The sequence below is a fragment of the Nematolebias whitei genome, chromosome 16, assembly GCF_014905685.2.
Source record: "Nematolebias whitei isolate Nwh7 chromosome 16, NemWhi1, whole genome shotgun sequence".
Classification (NCBI taxonomy): Eukaryota; Metazoa; Chordata; class Actinopteri; order Cyprinodontiformes; family Rivulidae; genus Nematolebias; species Nematolebias whitei.
The window spans coordinates 12,602,739-12,628,182 of record NC_056513.1 but is presented as its reverse complement, the minus strand read 5'-3'; the positions used below and the strand labels follow the sequence as shown (position 1 = coordinate 12,628,182).

The window sequence follows — 25,444 nt, the reverse complement described above, 5'->3', positions numbered from 1 at the left end:
GCCCGCTCAGTGATCGCCTAGGGGGCCTAAAGGCTCGGTTAGGGTTACACTTGATTATTTTAAATGAACAAGCCCGTACGTGCAGCTCACTCAGCCATAAGACAGACACCCACCACCCCCACCCCTCCTTTCTTTTTCGGCTGTCAGTTGCGCACACGCCTGTCGTGTGTCTCAGGGACACAATGGAGAAAGAAGGACCACGCCCCCTCCTTTCTCTTTCTCTGTTATGACAGACAGCCTTGGAAAGAGAAAGGAGGGGGTGGGATCTGTTTTATACCCGAGTGAGCTGCGCTCAGCCACTTGCACGCCCGCCTGTTGTGTCTCTCTGGAACATGATGGGGAAAGACAGCCCTCACTCCGCCCCCTCCTTTATATTTCTCTGCTGTGACAGACAGCCTCAGAAAGAGAAAGGCGGGGTCGGGGTGGTCTGTCTTATAATCGAGTGAGCCGTGCTCAGCCACTCTCTTTTTTAAAACCGATTCACTCTTATTTTTCCACCTAAGCATTTTCTCTGATATTCTACATTTGTTCAATTGATTTGTTAATCTCTGCTTCCTGAACAGTAGCGATGGGGAAAGAGACTCCCCCTCCTTTCTCTTTCTGAAGCCGTCTGTGACAGCAGAGAAAAAAAAAGGAGGGGGGCGGAGTGAGGTCTGTCTTTCCCCATCACCAATCGTGTGTCGTGTACAATCTTATATTAAAACCCCACAAAAGTGTGAGTCCGCGAAAGTCGAACCGCAAAGTATCGAGGGACTGCTGTATTTGTATTATTGCTAATTTAATTCAAGGAATGGGAACAAATTGTGTCTTTGAGTTTAGGCGTCTTTTTCAACCCAATGATTGACAGTTTACAAAATGAGCATTCAGCACTTAAAAGATTGACAGTGATGCAGAAAATGAAAACACCTAAGGAAATATGAGAAAACAACTCCCTCAGGAACCTCTCAGATCGCAATAAATAGGTTAAAATGTGTCTAATAGCTCATTTTAAGCAAATTATTCTTCTCTCATTGTGACTTCTCTTACCTAATCACGTGAAAAGAAAAAAAAAAAAAAAAAAACCCCAACATTGAATGTCTGCATGTGCGTTTATTAGAAACGTTCCAGTTCATCCTTTTGAACATCAGCAGGTCAGTTGAGCTCCTCGCTCCAGTTTTATTTTCCATCGTGGCGGCCTATCGAGCCGTAGGCCTTCACCAGCTCCATCTTCAGTTGGCCGTTTGAAGACACTTCTTCATCCAGGACGTTGTTCCTGGAGTCAAACATCTGGCTGATCTCCAGGAAGGTTTTGTTCTTGGTCTCTGGGATGATAAAGATGACGTACACTGCCACTCCCCAGCAGATCGCGCAGAAGATCAGGTAGCAGTAAGGACCAGTGGCTCCCTGAAGAGAGACGACAGACACGACTCACCAGGATTTAGACTGAACCCAGAAAAGCCTCAGTGAATTAATCGCATGTATAGTTTGAAAGTAAAACAACCCCAAAAAATTGTTTACTGCTGAAACAGTTTACTGGAACTGCTTTAATTATCAGGATTTGCTTCTGTGTGTATTTGTCTGTTAGCAAAATATTTCATGAACCACAGGATGGATTTCAGTGAAACTTTTAGAAAATAATAACAGGATGTGCCTCTACAACTTAATGATGTTTGGAGCCAGTCCAAGTCATGATGGCCACCACAGCTAACTGAACTTAGAAACCACAAACCCGACTATAATTCACTCAGTTTTACAGATATTCAGCTAGAATGCGTTTGCCGTAGTAGCTTAGAGTCATCCTCAACATGTGACTACACATGGCTGCACAACACAAGATATTTACTTTAACTTTTAGTGTCAACCCTGGTTGTCTGTTAGTAAAATATTGCATAAACCACTGGACAGATTTTAATGAAATTATCAGAAAGTGATTATCGGATGAACATCAACTGATTACCTTTTTGGAGTCAGTTCAATTCAAGATGGCCACCCCGGCAAATCAACATTAGCAGACAAAATGGCTATAAGTTAATTTTACGGATATTCAGCTTGATGGGATGGTAGCTGAGCATCACTCCCATCATGCACTGAGAGCAACGCTGATCACGTTGTTAAGACCCAAACAGACATTTAGGATGAAATGTACTCCTTCATTAAACGCTAGGTCTTCAGTTCACGCTCAGTTCATGTAGTTTTAACAGCCGGCACCAAAGAGCCTGTATCCTCTGTCCTGGACCTTCATGTTCACAAATAAAGCATGAAGGAGGAATAAAATAAATAAATAAACAGATGGCGGTAACATAAAAAAAAAAACAGTCTTTTAATTCAGAAAAATTATCGAAACTTCAGTTCTTGTTCAAAATCAAAACAAGAAAATTAAAACAAATAAATGAAATATAAATATATTCAGAAAAGGCGATGCAAGTTACATACACACAGGTGTAAAATCAATCCATCCATCCATCTGTGTGTGTGTGGGGGGGGGTGTGTGGGGGGGGTGTCTCAATTTATATTTTTAACTTTAGACACACACTGTCTCCATGTTTAAGTTTCTTGGTTTAAAATAATGGATTATGGAAAAACTATAAATGTAAAAACATGTCCATCCATCCATCCAACATCCTTCCATCCATCCATTCTTACATCATCCATCCATCCTTGCACCCATCCATCCTTTTATCATCTATCCATCTTTGCATTATCCATCCATCTATCCATCTATACCTCCATCAATCCCTTCATCATCCATCTATCCTTGCATCATTTCATCCATCCATCCATCCATCCACCCTTTCATCATCTATCCATGATTCCATCCATCCATCCATGATTCCATCCAGCCATCCATGATTCCATCCAGCCATCCATCCATGATTCCATCCAGCCATCCATCCATGATTCCATCATACATCCATCAATCATCCAATTCAATTCAATTCCATCATTCCATCATTCCATCCATCCATCCTTACATCATCCACCCATCCTTGTATCATCCATCCATGATTCCATCATAAATCCATCATTCCATCCTCCCATCCATCCATCCTTTCAATTGAATTCAATTCAGTTTATTTATATAGTGCCAAATCACAACAACGTTGTCTCAGGGCACTTTACAAAAACATTTACATACATAGAAAAGCCACTAAGTAAAGTTCTCCATCTAAAGAAGCAGCAGACTCATTGAATCTTCACTTCATCACAGTCTCCCATCCTGAGCAAGGACAATGGCAACAGTGGAAAGAAAAAGCTCCCTTTTAACAGGAAGAAACCTCCAGCAGAACCAGGCTCAGGACAAGCAACCATCTGCTTTGACCGTCCGTCCGTCCTCCATTTCTTTACACTCCTTTCCGGGTCATGAGGACTTTGTGTCCATCTCCATCAGTCTCTGAGTGAGAGGTCAGGGACGTTGGACATGTCTCCAGTCTCTCACTGGGACACATTAAAACAAACGAGACTAACAGCTAATCTCACGCTCACTCACACTCTAGAAACAACTGAGGGTTTCCATTTAACACAAGTGCGTTTTTGGTTTGTGGGAGGGAACCAGAGGACCTGGAGAAAACCCACACATGCACAGACAGAACATAGAACCTCCACCCAGAAAGGCCCCAGGCAGAAGACGATCCTTCAGCACTTTTTGCTGCGACGTACCAGCCCCAACCACTGCACCACTGTGTTATTTTGTTTTTCTCTCCTATTGATCAAATACACCACCACATTGTGATGTGCACGTTGGATACATTTATCCCCCCCCCCCCCCCCCCCCAAAAAAAAGTGTACCAAAAGCTGTCAATGGAAAGTTAAAAATCTGACCTCCAGGAAGGGAAAGACGAAACCAATGGTGAAGTTGGACAACCAGTTGAGGCAACCAGCAACAGTGTAGGCAGACGGTCGGTGGGACTGCTTAAAGAGCTCTGCAGTGATCAGGAAAGGCACTCCGGCTGTGAAGAAGAACCAGAAACATTATTTTAAAGGCTGTAGTTGGACAACACAATCCTTAGCTAACACTGATTTAGTTAAATCTATTGGCTTCATCTAACAAAGCATCCAGTTAAGAGAACAAATCAAATTTAATCACTCAGTGCTGTTGTGAATTTACCATCAGCGGCTCCATTCATCAACTAGTTCATCAATAGTCCCACTCATGGCTTAACGGATAAAAGGAAGATATAACAAAAGCTAAAGTGCTATTAAGTTACCCTCCTTTTTCTGCATGTATTTCATTATGTTTGTTATTAACAGATGTTTGTCAAGTTGGAATGAGCGCATTCAAAAATTCAGAGGAACTTAGCCAGGACTCGTGCAATTCATTAGATTGATATGCAGGATTTATTAGCGCTGGGTTTGCCTTGCACATCCCTCATTGTTAGAAGTGAAGGATACGAGGGAGAAATATGCATTAGCCGCATCTCTAATGATCAGCTTCGAGAATGATGTCCTCATTATCTGTGCTTGCAAGCTGCAGAGAAGAAGGTTTAGTACCGTCAAACAAATAACTAGGCCGCAATTTGTCAACATGTGCACAATGTATGGGAGCGCGTCACTGTGCGAGCAAGGTTTCCTCCGAAGGAAGCCAGATTCATCACGGCGAGCTTGTGAACAATGAGCCATTAAAAGTCTAATTGCAGCAACAGAAATCCTCACTCCTGTGCCGCGGTATGGATTTTGCTGGCTTGACGAATGGTGTTATGTAAACTGGATTTGTGCCAATTCATCATCCTCACAGGTCTGCTCAACGTGGCTCCGAAAGTTGTAAACGAATGCGTCGAAAGCCTCCTCACTCATCTCATCCAGCGCACAAATGGCTACAGGAATGGATGTAGTGTGGCAGTTAGGATTTCTTAATTTACAAGACTAATGAAATACACTTTCTGCTCGCAGGAGGAGTGTGCACGGAGGGATGCTGGGGTTTGGTTTGCCTGCGATTGTGCAGGTTTCCAGCAGGGAGCAGTGTAACCTTAAACACGTGTCTATTAGGGGTCTGCAATGTGTGGCTCTAGGGCTACATACGGCCCTTCGATTCCTCTGCAGGGACATTTTGACCTGAAGGAACAGGGTGAATAATATTTATATTCACAAACAACAGGATGGGTTAGTCAAAGCAATTTTCCTGTGAATGAAATTGTTGTGATATTTGATAAGATAAGGAGCAAACAGACCCATCAGTTAGCTCGTTAGCTAATTAATCCAACTTCAGCACAGTCTTCTCACCAGAAACCAACAGAAATGTTTAATGCTTCCAAGTAAAATGTTGAACAGAAAAAGGGCAGTTATACACAGTCGTGACAATTAAGATATTATGAAACGTCCAAATAAAACAAATAATTTTGATAAAAAGAATTAAAGACTGCAGAAAGTATATTTGCTGCAAAAAAGGCAGCGTGAACATGACGTGTTATAGCTAAAAGGAAGCAGCTCGTCAGCTAAAAGCTAAAATAAGCAGCATACTGGCTAAAAGCTTAAGTATCAAAAGGTAAGCTTAAAATAACAAAAGGTTAACTAAAAGCTAAAAGTAACAAATCTCCAGCTACAGCTAAAAGTAGCAAAACACCAGGTGAAATCAAAAGGCTACCAAGAAGCTAAAAGTTGCAAAAATTGCTAAATGATAAAAGAATCAATAGGTTAGCTATAGCAGAAGGGTATCTAAAAGTTGCAAATAGCTGGCTAAAAGCTAAAAGTAACAGGTGAGCTAAAAGGTGAATGTTTAAAAGGGCTAATTAAAAGTGAAACGTAACAAAACTCTAGCTAAAGGTAAAAGTAGACAAACACTAGGTGAAAAACATCAATAAGCTACTTAGCAGCTAAAAGTAGCAAATACTAGCTAATAGGTACATGTATGAAAGCTAACGGCAACAGAATGGATGCTAGAAGCTAAATAGTATAAAAAAATGGTTAAATGTTAAAAGTAGATGAAGGCTTACTAAAAAGCTAAAAATAAAGAAACGTTAGCTAAAGCTAAAAGTAGCAAAAATCTGGCTAAAGGCTAAAAGTAGCAAAGGGCATAAGTAGCAAAAGGCTTGTGAAAAGCTGAAAATAAAAAAGGTAATAAAAAGTTTTGACTTGATTAAAACGAGAAAAGTTGAAAAGATGGATGTTTAAAAAAAATAAAAATTAGGAAGTCACAAGTAAATATGCAACAAACTAATATAATTTTCCACTCTAAGTTATTAGGGTGCACATGTTTTTATTCAGTATATTATCACATATAGTATATGAACATGTAAAAATACATATAAATATGAACAGTTTATTGTAGTTGTTACATTTTATTATGCAAGAAATAGTTTTTAACGCAGTCTATAATATTCATGTCAGCATCTTTATTTTGAGCTTCTAATACATAATGGATACATCTCATTCAGTGAGGAAGGGTTAAAGCAGCTCTTAAAGTTTACATCAGAAACAGGCAGAACGGGTTCACTTCAAGCTTTTAGAGTTTCCACCTGCAGTTCAGGACTCGGTGACGTGTTTACCTGGACCGATGCAGAACCCAGCGATGATCCCAATGACGCAGCCCACGCTGATGTAGCTCAGAAAGGAAAACTGCTCCTGAAAGGAGTTTGGATTCATAAACACATGACAGTTTCCAACGAGTGTTCATTTAGTTGTCAGTCATTTAGGTTTTATGTACGATATGATTTGCACCTCGCCATGCTCATGTTTATTTTATAGCTATACATGATTAAATAACAGCTGAAGCAGGGAAGTAAAGTAATACAAGCCGACGATGAATAACTAAACTTAAATAAATGCAAAAAATAATTTGCAATCAAGCAAACGTGTGTGATTTTTGTTTTTATCGTGGAGGGTAGATGATATGCGTTTGTCAGTGTGTGGTTTTATGCGTCTGTTAGTGAAATATCTCATGAACCACAGAGTGAATTTTAATGAAACTTGAATGTAATTATTGAAAGTACGTCTAAAACTAATTAACTTTTATACTCAAGATTATTCAAGATGGCTGCCGCAGCCAAGTAACCTGTAAAAACCCAACTCTTAACTTAGTCAATATTACAGACAATGACCTGAAATTTAGACCTAAGAAAACACAAAAATTAGCTGGTGTTGTTGAAATTAGAGCTCAGATTTGGTTGTGTCTGCGAGACAGTCACAACACATTCTCCAAGTGCTCCATGACGCAGGATTTTAGCCTAAACGTTCCAATTTAGTTTCAGTTTTATTCATAAAGTTCTTTAAAACTTCTCAGATGAATTCAGTGAAATACAGTATAATAAAGCAAATAAACCCTCAATTGTTCATTCAAAAAAGGCAAATAGGAAAAAAATAAAGCAACAAAATTAACATCAGAGCAATGAAGGGCATTGAATACAAAAAAAGTTTTAAGCAAAGATTTTAAAATAGCAAAAAAAGATGTGTCATCCCACAAGTTTGGCCTCACCATCCAAAATAACACTAAAGCCAATATGTGCAAGTAGTTGTAGATCTGTTTAAGAACATTGGTCAAAAAAGAAAGAAGCTGAAAGTTAATGTAACATACAATAATATAAATGTAAACTAGAGAAATTGCATTTCCTGCAAAAATGCAGTGTGAATACTTATTGCTGAAGAACGTGCTGAAAAACAGCTGAAATTAGCTAAAAACATGCTGAAATGTAGTTGAACTGGAAGACTAAGCCTAAATTAGCAGGCGAAAGCAGAACACATATTTGCTGAATTAGGTTTAAATGAGCAGAAATAAGCACAAAAATTGGAAAATTAACTATAAAGAATGAAATTAGCAAAAAATAGCTGAAAAGGCAGAAAGAAGCTTAAACTACCAGAAGTGGAAGGAGCTGAAATGAGCTAAAAAATGTGGAATTAGCTGAAATAGCTAAATTTAGTACAAAACAGCTAAAAAATAGCTGAAATAGCAGAAAAAGCTGAAACGAGCATAACAAGCTCAAATGAGCAGAAATAAGTTAATTAGGCTGAAAGAAGCAGAATTAGCACAAAAAGTAGACCTTAACTGAAAACAGCTGAAATTAGCTAATAATGCTAAAAAAAGCTAGCAACAAAAGTAGAATAAGCTTAAATTAGCAGAAAAAGACACGTTTGCTGAATTAAGCTGAAATTTTTGAAATCAGTGCAAAAAATGTGGAATTAGCTGAAGAAGCTAAAATTAGCATAAAACAGCTAAATATTAGCTGGAATAACTGAAACTAGCAGAAAAAGGCTAAAGGAGCATAACAAGCAGAAATTAGCAGAAAGAAGTTAATTAGGCTGAAAGTAGCAGAGATTACCATGAAAATTTTGAATTTACCTGAAAATATCTAAAATTAGTTAAAAATGTAGCTGAAAATGAAGAACCAGCTTAAATTAGTATAAGAAAGCAGAAAGAACAAATTTGCCCAATTAGGTTGAAAGAAGCAAAAATGAGCACAAAAAATTGGAAATGATCTGAAAACAGCTGAAATTAGCAAAAACAGCTGAAAAGTAGTTAAAAAAGCAGAAATAAGTTGAAATTACAAGAAGGGAGTAAAGATAGGCCATTTTTGCTGAATTAGGCTGAAAAAAAGTTGAAATTAGTGCCAAAAATGTGGAATTAGCTGAAAAAGCTCAAATGAATATAAAACAGGTTTCTAGTGGCTGAAATAGTAGAAAAAAAAGACACTTACAGAAATAAGCTGGAAAGAGCACAGCAAGCTGAAATTAGCAGAAGGAAATTAGAAGAAGCACAAAAATGTAGTTAGCAAAAATAATCTGAAAAGAGCACAAAACAGCTGAAAAAACAGCTGAAAGCAGCTGAAAATAGCTGACAAAAGTTTAAATTTTCACAAGGGAGCTGAAAGCAGCTGAACCAGAACAACATGTGAAAGGAACAGTAAATTATTATAAACAGATCTAAAGATTTGAAGGATGTAAAATGAGCTCAATTCATTTTCTATGAGAAACAAAAATGACAGAAAAGGCTAAATATTTCTAAAGGTGCACCAATACCAAAAGTCATAGCACCCTTCTCCTGAACGAGCTGAAAGTTTTGATACGAATTGCTGAAATAGTTTGAAAACTGCTGGACGAGAATCACACCAAAGAATATACGGAAGAAAAATGAATCACAATAGTGTGAATGCTTCATAAACATCCACACAATAAGATGAAGAGTACCTGGTAAAGTGCTGACACGGTGATGCCTGCACAGCAGAAACCCATAAAGAGGAATCCTCCGATCATCAGAGGTCTTCTGCCCACATGCTCGATGGTGAAACACTGAGAGACAATAAAAAGTTATTTAATCAATTTACAGTCAAAACACTGACACTTTCAACTACTTTTCAGAAAACAACTAAAGTGTAGTATTCTACTTGACATTTAGATTTATATTTATCACTTAGCTTCTTTGCAAAAACCTGCTGAATCTTAATATTGAAAATGGAATAGATTTGTTTTGTTTTGTTTATTTTATATGGAATCATACAAAACAAGCTTGATTTTATGCTACATTCAGGATTATATTCTTAAAATGTCATGGCACAGTATAAAAAGTCAAACATAAAAAATGGTTCAGTATCAGATTGGCTCAGCTTCAAATGGTTCACTCCGGTAGTTTATCAAATACAGCTCCTTGCAGTTGTAAAACGCAGGTATGCAGTCAATGTAAACAAAGCACTTTTATCTGTTTGTTTTACTGCACACAGCTGAGTGTAAGTACATACCAAAGTATCAAAACTGTTACACTTCCCAATCCTGAACAGCTCTTCCAGAGACCTCCTAATGTTGATTTATTTTCAGTCACTTCGGCTGTTTCCGTAGGTAAACAAAAGCATGTGGGGGTTGGCAGCTGGTCACAGATTTTGCTGATGAATTTGTCATTTAAGGACTTATTAACCACTGATATGACTTTAAAATCGGATGGATTTTGTTTTGGGTTCGGGTCGAGGGTTCGGGCGGACGAGTGCAAGAATCTCTGAGTTTTGTTTACAAGTGAGGGAAGAACGGAGCAGGAGATCGACAGACGGACTGGTGCAGCGTCTGCAGTACTGCGGACTCTGTGCCGGTCCGTTGTGGTGAAGATGGAGCTGAGCTGTAAGGCTCAGCTGTTTACCTGTCAGTCTATGTTCCTACCCTGATCTACGGTCACGAGGATACAGGTGGTTGAAATGTTTCCTCCACAGCTGGACTCTTCCTTAGAGATGGTAAATGATAAATGGACTACTTATATAGCACTTTATATCTAATCAAGATACCCAAATCACTCTACAACACAATCTGTGCCCTCATTTACCTCCACACACACATTCATACTTCACTCTACTAGATCTCTACAAAGCTAAGCTGAATCTGTAGAGACTAATCAGTGTTTTAGCTCACATTCATGGGACACACATTGGAGGCAGTGAGGGGTTCAGCGTCTTGCTCAGGAACACTTCAACATGTGATCTTATGGTGGAATCGAACTCCCAACTCTCCCATTGGAGGACGATCACTAACCACTCAGCCACAGCCGCCCCAGCTGAGATAGGTTGAGAAGTTCAACTAGAAAGTTCCTGGAGAAACTTTGACGGGGACTGCTGACTTTTGTTCAGAGATCTCTGCATTATACGTCATGTGACCGCACGGTGGCAGTTAGACGCTGTTAGCTCCGTCTGTGTTTTACAATGAGGAAAACGGCGTCTTTGTTTGCAAATTACGTCGCCACGGTAACTTGAAATGCCAATTAAAGTAATAGCACTCATCACTGTGCCGAACCGGTCGTTTTGATATAAGATTTGTGAGGGTACACATTGCAGTTCGAGCAGCATTGAAGTTGACAGAAGAGTAAAACCAGGAGAGAATCCGGGCGAGACTCGGAGTAGAACCGCTGCTCCTCTACATGGAAAGCAGCCAGTTGAGGTGGTTCAGGCATCTGGTAAGGATGCTCCCTGGAAGCCTACCTAGGGAGGTGTTTCGGGCATGTCTGACTGGGAGGAGACCCCGGGGAAGACTCAGGACACGCTGGAGAGACTATGTATCTCGGTTGGTCTGGGAACAGCTTGGAGTCCTCCCAGAAGATCTGGAAGAGGCGGCTGTGGAAAGAGATGTCTGGAACTCCCTGCTCAAGCTGCTGCCCCCGCGACCTGACTTCTGAACAAATGGAAGAGGATGGATGGATGGATGGATTTTGTTTCTTTATGAAACATTTTCTGACCACTTGTCATGAAATTGCACTGAGTCCATTTAAAACAGCTAATTTATCCTAAAAAAATGCCTCAACCCAGTAAATGGAGTTTCACTGTTATTCTTCACAGATTTCACGACTTACAATCGAATAGAACTCATTTATTTTTTTATTTAAATGATTAGAAGAATGCTTGCTCACCCCGATCATCCCTGCGATGACCTCGATGGCACCAGTTCCCACAGTTGTGTACTGGATGCGAGGCTCTGGGATCCCTGCGTTCCTAAATATTTCATTTGTGTAGAACCAGATCTGAAATTCGAGACGAACATTTATTGTTGACGAACCACAAACAGACAAGAACACTGCAAATATCTGGTATATGACGGAGCCATAAGGCGGCTCAGCTTATTTAGAGCGTCCACATGATTCATCATAGTGATTATTTTCATCAGGCCGACCATCGCTTATGCGTTTGAGAAACGGCGCTTTCACGAGAACTGGATCGCTGACAAGTGCTCCCCTTGAAATTAATTTGCGTGTTCTCATCAATCACACTTTGCTGATGCAACATCCATCATTGATGAGGTGCGGAGAAGTTCAGCGCTGTCTTGTTGATTTAGTAAGCAAACGTGTTGCGTTTCATCAACATTGTGAGTACACAAACCTGAAACAAACCCAAGTACTTATATTTAAAACATGCTTAGAATGGCCAGTTTAAAGTCAAACAGGAAGTGGTTATAAAATATGTTAATGACTTCTGGATAGAAATTATTCTACAAAACATGTTTGCTTTTATATTGTACTCGGGTGTCTTCTGATTGTTAAAAATACTTTAAGTAAAACAAAGCTTGCTATTCATAATACATCACAGTATGTAGCAGGTAATACCTGGTACTTCTATGGTTTATGCCAAGTACATACCTGGTACTTAAAGGGTATTTACTTGTGACATATCAGGTTAAAATAAGTACATAAGTAACCTTGTGTACAACTTTGATGTGCTCAATACTTTATATCCATAATTATCTTTTATGATACTTAGTTTGACAATCATACCTGCTTTAATTTACTGCTGCTCTCAAGTTCAACTGAGCATATGTGTATGCAAGAGGGGGAGGGGTTACTTGTACTTTGTACTTATTTATTATTAGTATGACTTAAATTTATTACCTAGTTTTTATTTTCTTATATACTTAAATGCTGAAATAACTAAACCTCAGGAACTGTGTTTCATTCCTCCTCATGTATGTTCTGGAATGATAATAGAACTCTTGACTCTTGACATACTTGGTACTTCACTGTTATGTACCAAGTAGGTACTTGGTACTAACTTACATACCTGGTACATATCTGACATCTACCTGGTACTTGCTATATAACTGGTACTTTCTTGGTACATAACCTGGTACTTACCAGGTACATACCTAGAAATTACTGTGTTTTTACCTGGTGCTTACTTGGTAGATACCTGGTACATGAATCGGGTACATACCAGGTACTTATTCATTATATAACTGATACTTACCAGGTACTTTCTTAGTATATATCTAGTACTTACAGGATACGTACCAAGCACTTGCCTTGGTGTTTACCTGGTAAGTACATACTAATGTATGCCCTGAAAGTACCAGGTATGTCCCTGATAAGTACTTGGTACGCACCCAGTAAGTATCCTTTAGGTAAAAAAAAAACAAAAAAAAACTAAATGCAATTGTTTATCTTTAAACAGTTGAATAGTATAAAGTAAATAGTTTTGTTGTGTTTTTATCAACACAGATTTGTATTTGCAGATGTGTCCACCGTTTGTTGTCCTCCACTTCACAAACTTCAATACTGCGGGGGCCTTCGTTGCAGGTTGAAACTCCTACTGTTTACTTGCACATTTTAAAGTGAAATAAGAGTCAGAAGTAGGAAACGATGTATACGTTTTTTTTTACAATTTGTACATATGTAGAGTTGTTGCCTCTCAGCGAGAAGGTTGCCAGATTGAATCCCGGCCGGGGATCTTTACTGTTGGAGTTTGCATGTTCTCTTTGCGCATGGTGGGTTTTTACCATGTACTCCAGTTTCCTCCCACAGAACAAAAACATGCATGTTAGGCTGATTGGTAACTCTAAATTGTCCCTAGGTGCGAGTGAGAGAGTGAATGGTTGTTTGTTTGTCTCTGTGTCCCTGTGTTGGTCTTGCGACTGCCTCTCGCACAGTGACTGCTGGATATGGGCACCAGTGACCCCCGTGACCCAAAAAGGAAGAAGTGGGTAAAAGATAATGGATGGCTATCAAGTTGAAAATCAGGGACACTGACACGGTCGACTGTTACAATGGATGCTATAAATTATAGAGTTCTCATATTTGGTCAGCTGTAAACAAAAAACAAAACAATACATTAATATAGGGTTTTGTTTTCATGAAGTCGTTGTGAGCCCAAAAACCAAGAGGTGAATTATAGAAGATAAAAAGGGGTCCATTGTTAACTTAAATGTGTATTTTTTCATCATCTTGCCATTTTTGTATGTGCAGTTTTGACCATGTGAATTTATCTATACGTTGCTCTCCGGTGTTTCTTTCTGGACCAGTTAGGACCAAGAGAGCCAACTGGTGGAACCCCTGCTGGGAAGCAATACAAACCAGCGTGATTGGAGCTTCCATCCACATGAAGCAACGAGCACAGAGATGCACCTGACTTTATGATCTGATGGAGCTTGTTAGGCGAGGTTACACCGAGAGGCACAATGAGGCGTGATCGTGCCGCCCTCGGCTCCGTCGTTCAGCGGCTGTACTGCGCGAGTGTGTGATGTATGGTCAGATAAGAGGAGCACAGCGGGGTTCTGCAGCATCATGAGCTCCCCGTTTCATATTAAGTGCAGTTGTTGCAAATTCAAAAAAAAAAAAAAAAAAGGCGTCTCGTGGTTCTCACCGCATCGATACCAGACAGCTGCATGCCGATGTTGACCACCACAATGGTGAGGACCTGCCAGCGGACACGTCTGTCTGTGAGCAGAGCCCAGACGGAGAGAGTCTCGATGCAGGACAGGGAGCGCTGCTCCTCCTGCATCTCCTCCACCTCCGCTTGGATGTTCCCTTTTTTACGGAACCGTTTCAGGGCTAGAGAACAAAACGAAACACCAATTTCTACATCAGCAGCAATCAAAATACCTGCGAGAGCCAAACAGTCCACTGAGGATCCAAACTGAGGTTAAGATGTTCAATCATTAACTTTAGCAGGAAATTCATTTATAATAATAATGATCTAACCTGTGATGGTGGCGTACATATTTCCTTTTTCCATTAGCAAGTATCGTGGACTCTCTGGAAACCATGGCAACAGCATCAACTGGATCATTGTTGGAAGCATCACAAAAGAGAAGAGCAGAGGCCAATATTCTTCCTGTAGAAGAATATAAACACTCATGAAACTGTAGTAAACTCTCAACAAAGCTGCAGACACATTTTATCCTTCGTCGTCTCCGTTTTGTACATCGGCTCCATAACTGAACATAATGTAACAGAGCAGAAAAAAAAACATCAGTGCAACACTCATTTTGGAGGTAACATGTCCTTGAGAAAAACCCAGCAACACTTTCCAGCTCCTGCTGGGGGACTCTGAGGCATTCCCAGACCACCGAGGATAAATAATCCTTCCAGTGAGATCTGGGTCCACCCTGAGGTGTCTTCCAGAACGTGCCTGGAGAATCTCCAAAGGAAGCCGTCCAGTAGGCATCCTAATCAGATGCCTGAAACACCTCAACTGAATCCTTTCCATGCGGAGGAGCAGCGGCTCTACTCCGAGCCCCAAACATTTCGAGAAACATTGCAGCTGAATTAATTAGGGCATCTTTTGCAAAGTTCATACCTTTCCCAGCAGTTCTGAGAGCCCCAGGACCTGAGCGATGAAGACTCCAAGACAAATGTGGATACTGGGAACAAGACCCAGAAAGCCTCGCAGGTTCTTGGGAGCGATCTCTCCGAGGTACATGGGCACCACACTGAGGGAAATCCCTGAAGAAAAGGAGGGAAACACCACTGAGTATCTCAGCCGTACTCTTCATCGTTTCAATGACCTCTAGAGGCCTCATCAAGTATTTTCTCCAACTTTGTGTGGTACTTTGTCCCAAATAAATTCATTTGAACGATCTAAATTTATAAAAATTATTATCAATATAAACAGAATATAAATAAAACTTAACTTTATGAAGTAAATTGTATTTATTTTTGTACATAAAAACTAATTTTTTCTCAATGACCATTGAAGACGTTTAATTAGAGTCATGTGATTCAGTTAAAGATAGTAGCCGTGATGCTGACTGTTTAATCAGATTAACAGATTTGGGTTAAAGACATTTTGGTGCATTTGGCAAATAATTAAAAGCGTTCATGTGGCCTTCGAGGAGAAACGGCTTCTATCTGATGACAGTGTGTGACTTTTGTTTTTTTTTTGGGAAAAAAATTACAGCCACAAATGAACTCTGAATTTCCTTCATCGTGATCATTGATTTAGTGGTCCTTGTTTTTTTTTTTGGGTGTTTTTTTTTTTACCTGAATTTGGCTGATTATGGCTCCAAATTCATTTCATTTGAGAATACTTTAAATTAAGCAAAACTTTACTTTCTGGGATCTTTATTGTTGCGCAATTCTGCCTTGCATTTCTATCAACAACTCTTGGATTTTAAAGTTTTACGTTGACAAAAAGTTCTATGCAGCAGAACCTCTTCAGGCTTTCTCATGGTCTTTCGAAGGCTTCTTTGAACTTTGGCTGCTTTTCATTCATTCAGTCATTCGGTGCTTGTATTTGGTCACGTATATTCTGCAGCAGTTGAAAAGTATAACATCTTTAAGAAATAGAAAAAAGAAAAATCCTCAATCTATTTTCTAAAAAAAAAAAAAAAAATTCTGCAAAACATCCTTCAGTTGATTGTTTACGAGTTTTCAAATTAAAGCTCTCTGAAAATCGCCATGTTGGTGCTAAAATATTGTGTCAAATTGGGTTAGATTTGATATTCTTTATAGAATTATGAGAACTATAATGAATTGTATGTTTGAGAAAAGCTGCTGGTAAAGTGCCTAAAAGCCAAATTTAAAAGTTTTTGTTTTGATTTGTTGTCTGTTTTGTAACAACTCAACTCTGGTTTATGTGTCAAATTTAGAAGCTTTTTTTAATGCCTGAATGAGTCATATTTCAGAGCTAAGCTGCATAAAATCCAAAATAACATTAAAACATGATGAGACTAGACTGAAATGAAAAGATAGAAAATGTCCAATTATAAAAGACCTTCCAAAATCTTGAAATAGTATTAAGACCCATTTCAAAAAATTTAAAACAAAAAAAGAATAAGAATAAAATTTAAAGACAAAGCCTGGCATTTTGACGCTATCCATCTATCTGTCCATCCATCTATCCATCCATCCATATATATTATTTATACTGTAAAGTGACATCTGCACGTCTTTGTAGTTACATCAAATGATTTTAATTTAGCACAGATGGACTCCAGTCAAGACCTAATATCATCTAAACAAAAGTTTAACATTTAAAAAGCTGTAAATGGTCTGAAAACCTGACGTTTACTATTCAAGATATAATGTTTCTCCAGTTAAGAACAAATTTAATCTGGTAAAATAAAATAAAGATAAGGAGAAAACTTCTAAACAGTTTTTGGCACCAGGTGGTCCTACCTGAGTGTACTCCGATGATGAAGCGTCCTGCGACGACCATTATAGGATTCCTGCACCATCTACTGAAGCCCATTAAAGATCCTCCAACAAACACCAGTATGGTGGATCGAACAAGTGTCCCTTTTCTGTGTGAGCACACGAACAGTCTTCACTTGTCTTTTCTCAAAGATTTGGCTGTTTCTAAACACAAAGGTAAAAGCTTTGTCACTGAGAGGGCTTACAGAACTCAAACACTAACCTTCCATATTTGGTGGCAAGTTTGCCAACCAGTAAGGCACCGATCATCCCACCGATGGCAAAGACGGACACGGTGAGGGAGTATAAGACAGTCAGAAAATGTTTACCTGGAGCCCACTTATGATGATGAATCAGTGTCTCATTGTAGAACGCTTTGATGAACTGGTGGAAGAGACCATTTTTTATTTTAACATTGTCCACAGATACAAGATAACCTGGGCACTGATCATTCTAAATCACTGCTTTGTTAAAAAAATACATAGAGTGGAACAAAGTTCCATTTAGCGGATTAGGGTTTCTGCTAACTTTGAATACCTTTAGTGGAAATAACTTCAGCTTAATTTAAATCCTGTAAATTATTTTTAAACAGTCCCGCCCCGGCCCCATTCATATTGAGTTCAGTTTGTTTATATAGTGCCAAATCACAACAGAAGTCATCTCAAGGCACTACACAGAAACATCCACATGCATATCAAGTCATTTAATAATGTTATTTATCTAAGGAGCCTCATATCTACTGCAAACAGTCTCTGACTCATGGTGTCAGTCAATAACAGATACTTTAACATACCAGTAAATGCCAAACCAAACCAGAACAGGAAACTAACAGGACATTTCACTCTCAGAAACATCATAAACAGTCAGAAACATTGCACACACAATTCCTACCCAGCATGATCACCGTTCTCTGGGACGTGACTCTCACACATTACACACATCTTTACTTTAATACAAACAGATTTATTACAGAGAGAAGATCGAGATGACACACAGCAACTTTTAAGTTAGCTTATAAAAGTAGTTAACCACAAAGAGGATCGCCAAACAGTTGATTCATTATAGTAAATTACACGAGGGAGACATCCGACACACTTTGAATGCATCACTCGGCTTCAGCACAGAAGAGTTCTACTTTGCCTCTTTGGTTCCGATGAACAGAAGTAATTGGATATGGGCACATGCATATATGCATACTTATGTACATACAAACATACGTTGGGGCGGCTGTGGATGAGTGGTTAGAGCAGTCGTCATCCAATGCAAGAGTTTTGGGGTTTGAATCCACTAGCAGTTACATGCCAAAGTGTCCCTGGCCAAGACACACTGAACCCCTCATTGCCCCTGATGTGTGTCCCATCAGTGTATGAATGTGATAAAGCACTGATTATTCTCTTTAGAATGATTTGTTCAATTAGCTTTGTACAGATCTAGTAGAGTGCTGTATGAATGTGTAAATGAGGCACAGATTGTATGTAAAGAGCCGAGTGTCTTGATAAGATAAAAAAGGCGCTATACGAGTACAGTCCATTTACCTACCCACATGCCTACATACATGCATTCATACATACTTACGTACATGCATACATATATACATACATACATGCATACAAGCAGAGAAGACCTATAACCCCTCTGGGAAGTTCTAAGTCTGCTTCAGGGAGATTTGGCTAAAAATCCTAATCAGATGCCCAAACCACCTCAGCAGGACTCCTTTTGATGTGGCGGAGTAGCAGCTCAACTTTGCACTTCCTCCAAGGGTGGAGCTCATCACACTCTCTCTAAAGACTCTTTCATAAGACAGTTCTACAAAATGACTGCACAGACCAGTTCATCTTTAACCTTCCGTTGGCTGTTCGGAAATCACAGATGGAATCGTTTTGGCTCTGTTACTACCTCACTTTGTGGCACAAAGATGCAACAGTGGTAGGTTTGCTTCGACTCGTCTCACCACCTCAGCCCATTCGTAAAGCGCATCAAGGCAGTTAGAAGGCCTCAGACGGAGGCTAAGCCTATAGCTATCCTACAGAGGAAGCTCATTTGAGCTGCTCATATCTTATATCTTGCTCTCTATGAATCAAGAAAGCTGAAACACAACGTAGCCAAAGTAAATTTTCAGTGATCTTTATTTGAACATATATTTTTTGTTAGTAGACTTGACCTGCAAAAAATCATCAAGGACAATCTCTTCCAATCAATGAAATTCCCTCAAAGTGGTTTTCCGTACAGATAGCCTACCAGGCTCTGCGTGTCAGCTGTCCTTCAGCGTAGAAAGGCAATAAAAGCACCGCACTATGTCCTGAGGGATCTTAAAGCACCGAGCACCACCACTTTCCAAATGAAGCAGGTTAAATCGTTCATGTCTTAGTGTCAGGCTGTCCATGTCAAACCAGGAATGTGTCTCGGCTTATTAACTGCACCACAGCAAGCTCAACCGAACAGAACAGAACACATGATGGATTAAAAACTGAAGAACATCAATGACACGGAGGAAGCTGATGCACAGACACATGACTCCGTGCTGCAGCGCAGGGACGGTTGGTGCTTCGAGTTCAACTGCTAACACATTTTAATAAACTCCACAAACCTCTGCAGGCGAGTTGACGACTGCCAGGTTGTAGCCGTAGAGCAAGGAGCTGCCAAACGAGGCCAGGAACGCCACCGCCAGCAGCGACCCTGTGAGATGCTGAGGAGAGACGGACGTGAGAGCAACACATTAGGTTAAACAAAGTGCAAACAGTGTATCACACATTCTTTAATGAGACATCAGTTTCCAGCTTAAATAGTAAATGTGTTTGATTTATATGCTAAAGTAGCTTTGAAGCTTCATCCAGGAGAAATGTGCTGGAAATAAATCAACACTTTTGGCCACCCAGAGACTCAGCAGTCACATGAAACATTCCCTAACACAAGACTTGATGTCCTCCTTTCTTCACGTTAGTTCTGAACTCCACACGCCCAGTTCATCCGACCTCGGAGGTAAAAATCTGTATAACTTTTCTAGATGTCGCTGCTTTAAGATGAAACACTAAGAGAACTGGTTGCAGCGCAAACACACATGCAATGACCCCACGAAGAGGGCCGACTGAACAATAACTCCACAGTTTCTCAGAGAAATCTAATTTGGTTGGTAATAACTTTATGGAGGGAGGAAGGGATGAGAACATATCCAAGTGAAGAAAAAGATGAGTTAGTCAAGTCAGATGTGTACATTTTATGTGTTTAACCAAACCTCACGTTTAAAACTTGTGTTTTGGTCCTTTTTTGGACTTATGGCAGATTTTCTTTAGATATTATGGAGGAAAAAAGTTTGAAACGTGTCATTTTTCATGTGAAAGAACGCAATTACACTTTTATTTCATTAACAAACACAGCTTGTTTAACTCCAAGCATAAAAACCATAAACTCACCCCCCTGAGTTTTGTAGCATTCTCCACCAATAATTCTTCAGCCATTTATGTCATGAACGCTCAGTCTCCTCGTGTAATCGGCTCGTTTGAGGTGAGAAAAACAGCTGACGTGAAGAACTTCTGAAAACTCTTTCCTCCTCTGCACATTTTACTCATGTAGCTGAAAGGAGGCGTATCCTCACGATGGGGCGGATTTTGCAAACTTGTCAAACTCCTGATGGTCCAACCAGGCGCAGAGCAGAACGGGCCGGGCCGTCCCAGCCGTGAATCCACCAAATCCAGCTCATTAGTGATCACATGAGCCGTGTGGGACATCCTGCACTCTGAAGAGCTCAGCCTTGTTAACAAAACAGCTGCTGGCTGAATGCGTCTGAGGGAAAAAGTTAAAATAAGACAAAGAGTCAGATTTAAACATGAACTCTGGATCTTTATTAGTGCAAAGTGAGAACATCCCCGGTATTTTGCAACATACATGTCTTTATGATGAATATAGTAATATAGAACACTATGGGAAGCACAACACTGAACACATTTCCTTATACGAGCTGTGATTTTTAAAAGCCCAATATATATTGAATATAGAAGTTAAAACATTAGTTCAATTTTTGTGACTTAGTCCAAGTGGGTTTTTCGACAGAGGTTGTAGATAAAGTGTTTGAATGACCACAGTTAGAAAAATAAAAAAAGTTTAATTCTGATGATCCATCAGCGGCGCCTCCATTGGGCACCACCTAAAACCCTGGACTGGCAGGTTTCAAGTTTCACATTTTCAGATTTGTCACATTGTTGTTATGTGTAGGTTTTTTAACATCAAGCAGGACACCTTCTCACACACAGGTCTGCTCACTTTATTGTTTTTACTTGTAGCTGAAATTACTGAGTGGTGGTGCAGAGGTTAGAGAAGGCGAGCCTGTGGTCGAGAGCTCGTTGGTTCAAAGCCAGCTGACCGTTACATCAACATGTTGGTGGTGAAAGGTGAAGCACCTGCGCCTGCCTACACCCTCTAGGCCCTTGAGCAAGGCCCTTAACCCCCCCGGGCACCCTAGATGGCAGCCCTTTGCTACACACATGTGGGCCACGGAAGCTCGGTGGTCTGAAGTTGCATTAAAGAACGCCCGGTGCAAATTTTTAAATCTTCATGCGTTATCTTGCTGCGGTGGCCCCTGACCCCTGACCCCTGGAGCAGCTGGAAACAAACAAAGAAGTTGAAATTTCCTAAATTTATAAACAAACGCTTCTTGCTGAACCTTGTTCTCTCCTAAACCCCACCGGTTTATTTATTCATTTATTGGGGGGGGGGGGGGGGGGGGGGGTTATACATTTGGTTTTGTTTCTATGAATCCTAAACAGCTAGGAGAAATTTAAAATGCACACTAAACTAAAGTTTAGGACTCAAGAGACGAAAACGGTCTGGCCAAGGGGGGACAGCGTGGGGGGTGGGGGTGGATTATCAAGTTTTAAGGAAGGTTATTGCTCCCCCCCCCCCCCCCCCCCGGTGGTGCTACTGTCATCTGCCATCCATCCATCCATTTATTCATGTTTATGAAATAAACATTGGCAAACACAAAATTGGCTGTAACTCAGTCAGCTTCAGTTAATATTACTAATTCATCCTACTTGCACAGTTATATTCTATCATGTTGTTTACTGCATTTGTTTTGGACCTTGTAAATATATTTGTTTCCACTTTTTGGTACTTTATTTTGTACCTTTATTGCTTGATTTAGTACTTCTTGTTTATGTTTCTTAGAGAGTCATATCCGTTCTCATCCTGAACGTTTCATTTCATTGTTGACCTTGTGCTAATCTACATATAACAACAATTTTACAGATTTTGAAAAAGAAAAAAAATAGTGTGAAAGTAGCTGAGAGTCGTCTGTAACACATTCTCTGAGCACTAACAGCTCCTGCGAGATATATATTTAAAACATGGTCATGCAAGACAGTGAGCAATGTGCAGCCCTTCAAAGAATGGTTGTCGATTTGTTTCAGCTTAAAGGTCGGAGCATGCAGACAAAACTGAAGCTGAACTAAAGGCTGACGTGGCAGCAACAAACAAACTCAAGGAGACACCGAGGAGAACAGGACATGGCATAAGCACACAGTGCCAGACTGAAGATGGAGTGAAAACTGAGACGATAAGGACTGGTGCTGATGAGAGGAGAGGATGCAGCTGTGACTGATGAAACAGGCGTCACTGGACTGACTGAGCAGAAACAAACGGAGGAAGAAGTGTCTGATAATGGGAGCACAGGTGAGGAAAGGAACAGAAAAAATGACCGCAGAAAACAAATCCTGACGTTGGTTGCTTCCACGTCACTTTTGGGTCATCTCGTGACAATGGCGTAATAATCGGTTGAAACAGATGAAAGTTCAGTCGTTCATGGTGTTTTGAGAAACTTGGCAGCGTAAAATCCTATTCTGCGTGATTTTAACATACATGCAACATGTTAAAAATACTACTGCACGCCTGTATGTTCTGGACAGGTAGTGCTGAGATGACAAGAGCCTTTTCAGTGGAAACATGAAAAAAGGACAATTAGCGGAGTACAAATAGTTGAAGTAGCTCTGGAGAGTGAATTAAAGGAGTCCTAATTAACTCTGGGATCGTCAATACAAGCAGCCTCTTTCAGATGAAGGCAATAAATCAGCCCTCTGCTTATTTAGAAGTATTGATTAGTGCAGCTTTAAATATTTACTAAAAAGTTACCGTTCAGCTCAAAGCAGATTCACCTCTGTTAACTGTCCCCGTCATTTAAGTCAACATTAGATACTTAAAGACTAGAGAGTTGGAACTACCCGGGAAAATGGGTTTTGCTGAATATTTTGAGCTGAAGAGGTTTTTATTGCTGAACTGTAAATATGAGCTGAATTTGAACAGCTGACATTTGCTGAAAGCAGGAAAATAAAAGCAGTGGCGAAATATCTAGAAAAAAAAAAAACTGGAGCGAAAATGTACCGGAAAATAAAAAAACTGAAGTGGGAAGAGAGGCTGAATAGATTAAAAAAAAAAAAAAAAAAAACACACAAAGTTGCTGAAAAAGCAAAAATAGAAATCAGAGGCTGGGGGGAGTTAAATTATTCTGAAGGATTACAAAAAACAGAAATTAGCACAAAAGAAAAATGGCTAAAATTTGCATACAATGAAAAGCTGAAATTTAGCAGAAAGCAGCTGAAAGGAGCAGGAAAAAAAAGATGACATAAGCAGAAAGCTGAAAAAACCAACAACAAAACAGATCATGTTAATTGTCAATCCCAAGTAAGCAGACTGAGAAGAATGAGAGTCAGGTGTACAAACATAATGTGATCTTTATTTACAGGTGCAGCCGTGGCTTTGGTGCTGAAAGGGAAACTAGAAGAAGGTGAGTAATCGAGCTCCCCATGATGTTTGCAGATGATCTTAGAAATCAGTAGATGATGTCTTACTGTTTGCGTTTGTAGATGAGGCCAGCGAGGGACAAGCGAGGCCCTGGGTTTTCAGATGGTCCAGGAGGTGATTATCGGTGGAGAGGAGCAGATCGACACGAGCTGAATTGTTTGTAGCTGATGGGACACCGCTGATCCACAGGTGTGCCACGAAGGAGAAAGGAGATCTTTGAAAAGACTCAGGTGAGCAGGACATGGGAGTCCCTGACGAACATCACAAACGGTAAGAACCAATTGCAATAAGAATCAGATGAGTGTCCATGAATCAAGGTCCCAGCTGTTTGTACACACCAGATCAGGCCTCCTCAGTCTGCAGCAGGTGGAGTGAATCAGTGGTTGATTGGCTGTGGAGAGAGTGAGCAGCAGAAAAAACTCTGGAATCCTTCAAGAACAAAAGCTGAAATGAGCAGTAAAATGGTTTAAACAGCACAAAGCTTTGAAGGAGGTAAAGAGGTTCATTTTCAATGGAAAAAACATGTCTGAAAAAGATAACTATTTCAAAAAGTAAAACATTCACAAATACCAAAAGTCCCAGCAGGAAAGTCCTGAATGAGCTGAATGTTTCGATATGAGTAGTCATATCGCCTATGAGGCGCATTTAAAATCCTTTAATTTTCTCAAAAATCGACAGTGAGCCTTATGTATTAATTCTGGTTATACTTATTGACCTTGAATTAATTTTATGTGGTTATTGTGAATGAGCTGAATAAAGTTTGACTTATCTGTTTTGTTTTGCTTAATGCGCCTTATAATCTGGAAAATACGGTAGCACAAAACCGAGGAACAAGTTGCATGTTGAAAAACGTACGAAGGAAAAAACGGATCTCAACAGTGTGACTGATTTAAAAACATTCTCACAATAATGAAAAAATTAGTCATGATGTTCCTAAAGCTATTACTTGTAGTAATTACTGACATTACTGAGAAAATAACATTATTTATGTCCAGATTGCTCAAAGAAAGACAGGTTTGTTTTTATCAGATGAAAGTACGTGTAAAATAAAATGTAACGTATGTTCAAATCTGTATTTTTAGTGTAATTTGATCAGTTTTCTTGGTGTTTTTGTGCATCCTTCTTCTCAATGAAGTCCTCTGGGCTGGGAAATTGTTGGTATCATTTTTTTCTGTTTTAAAAAAACAAGTATTTTGAAACGTACATCAATCAGAAGGGTTGATCTTTCCATCAGAGTCATACCCTTACATCACGGGTGTCCAAAGTGTGGCCCGAGGGCCATTGTGGCCCTTGCAGTGATTTAGTGCGGCCCACAGTTTAAGAATGGTATCATTTTGGCCAGCAGGTTTCAGAGGTTGATGCAGACTTTCTGCAAATTGTTGGTAATTACTTTTTGATATAATGTTTACGTTTAACAGCAAAACAGATGAAAAACATTCTTCTCAAAATGAGCAATATTAAACAAAATACAAATCTTTGGCTATAACATTTTTATTTTCATTTCAAAAGCACCAAAAATCTTTACTGATTTCTACCAGAAAGGAGACTTTTGCAAAATGATTCATAAAACTTGGCTAAATATTACGGTTGTTAAAATAATCAAGAGGGAAAATGGACATTTTTACATGAATATAACGTGGTATCATCTGCGTACGAGTTGATCAACTTTATCAAACCTTCTATGAATCTGTTGTAGCGACTGACAGCTGGACGATTTATCAGAACTTGGATCAGCCTTTTGGGCCGTCCATGGTCCAAAAGATGGATCAACCCTCTTTTTAAAGGACACTGTTGTATTCTGCAGTAGGATTGCTATTGCATAGAAAGGGCACTAGAGGGCGGTCTAAGACTGTTTGTTAAAATATACTATGCAGAGTGACAGGA

General features: G+C 39.7%; 1 protein-coding gene across 1 annotated transcript; it reads right to left on the bottom strand.

Moving 5' to 3' along the window:
• Positions 1 to 1,155: 1,155 nt before the first annotated feature.
• slc2a15b (solute carrier family 2 member 15b) lies at positions 1,156 to 20,226 on the bottom strand. Its single transcript, XM_037690246.1, has 12 exons — positions 20,182 to 20,226; positions 19,359 to 19,457; positions 16,995 to 17,155; positions 16,757 to 16,881; positions 14,937 to 15,082; positions 14,339 to 14,471; positions 14,001 to 14,188; positions 11,282 to 11,392; positions 9,091 to 9,192; positions 6,459 to 6,534; positions 3,799 to 3,926; positions 1,156 to 1,383 (listed from the first exon to the last, which is right to left on the bottom strand). The coding sequence occupies exons 1-12, from the start codon at positions 20,224 to 20,226 to the stop codon at positions 1,156 to 1,158; spliced, it is 1,542 nt and encodes a 513-aa protein (XP_037546174.1).
• Between the last annotated feature and the right edge of the window lie 5,218 nt (positions 20,227 to 25,444).

Bases quoted from the DNA above. Each gene is read 5' to 3' on its own strand.
- slc2a15b (XM_037690246.1), bottom strand. From the start codon at position 20,226: ATGGCTGAAGAATTATTGGTGGAGAATGCTACAAAACTCAGGGGG. The intron at 19,458-20,181 runs GTGAGTTTATGG...GTCTCTCCTCAG, and splicing joins ATGCTACAAAACTCAGGGGG to CATCTCACAGGGTCGCTGCT. The intron at 6,535-9,090 runs GTACTCTTCATC...AACTCCTTTCAG, and splicing joins CCGTGTCAGCACTTTACCAG to GAGCAGTTTTCCTTTCTGAG.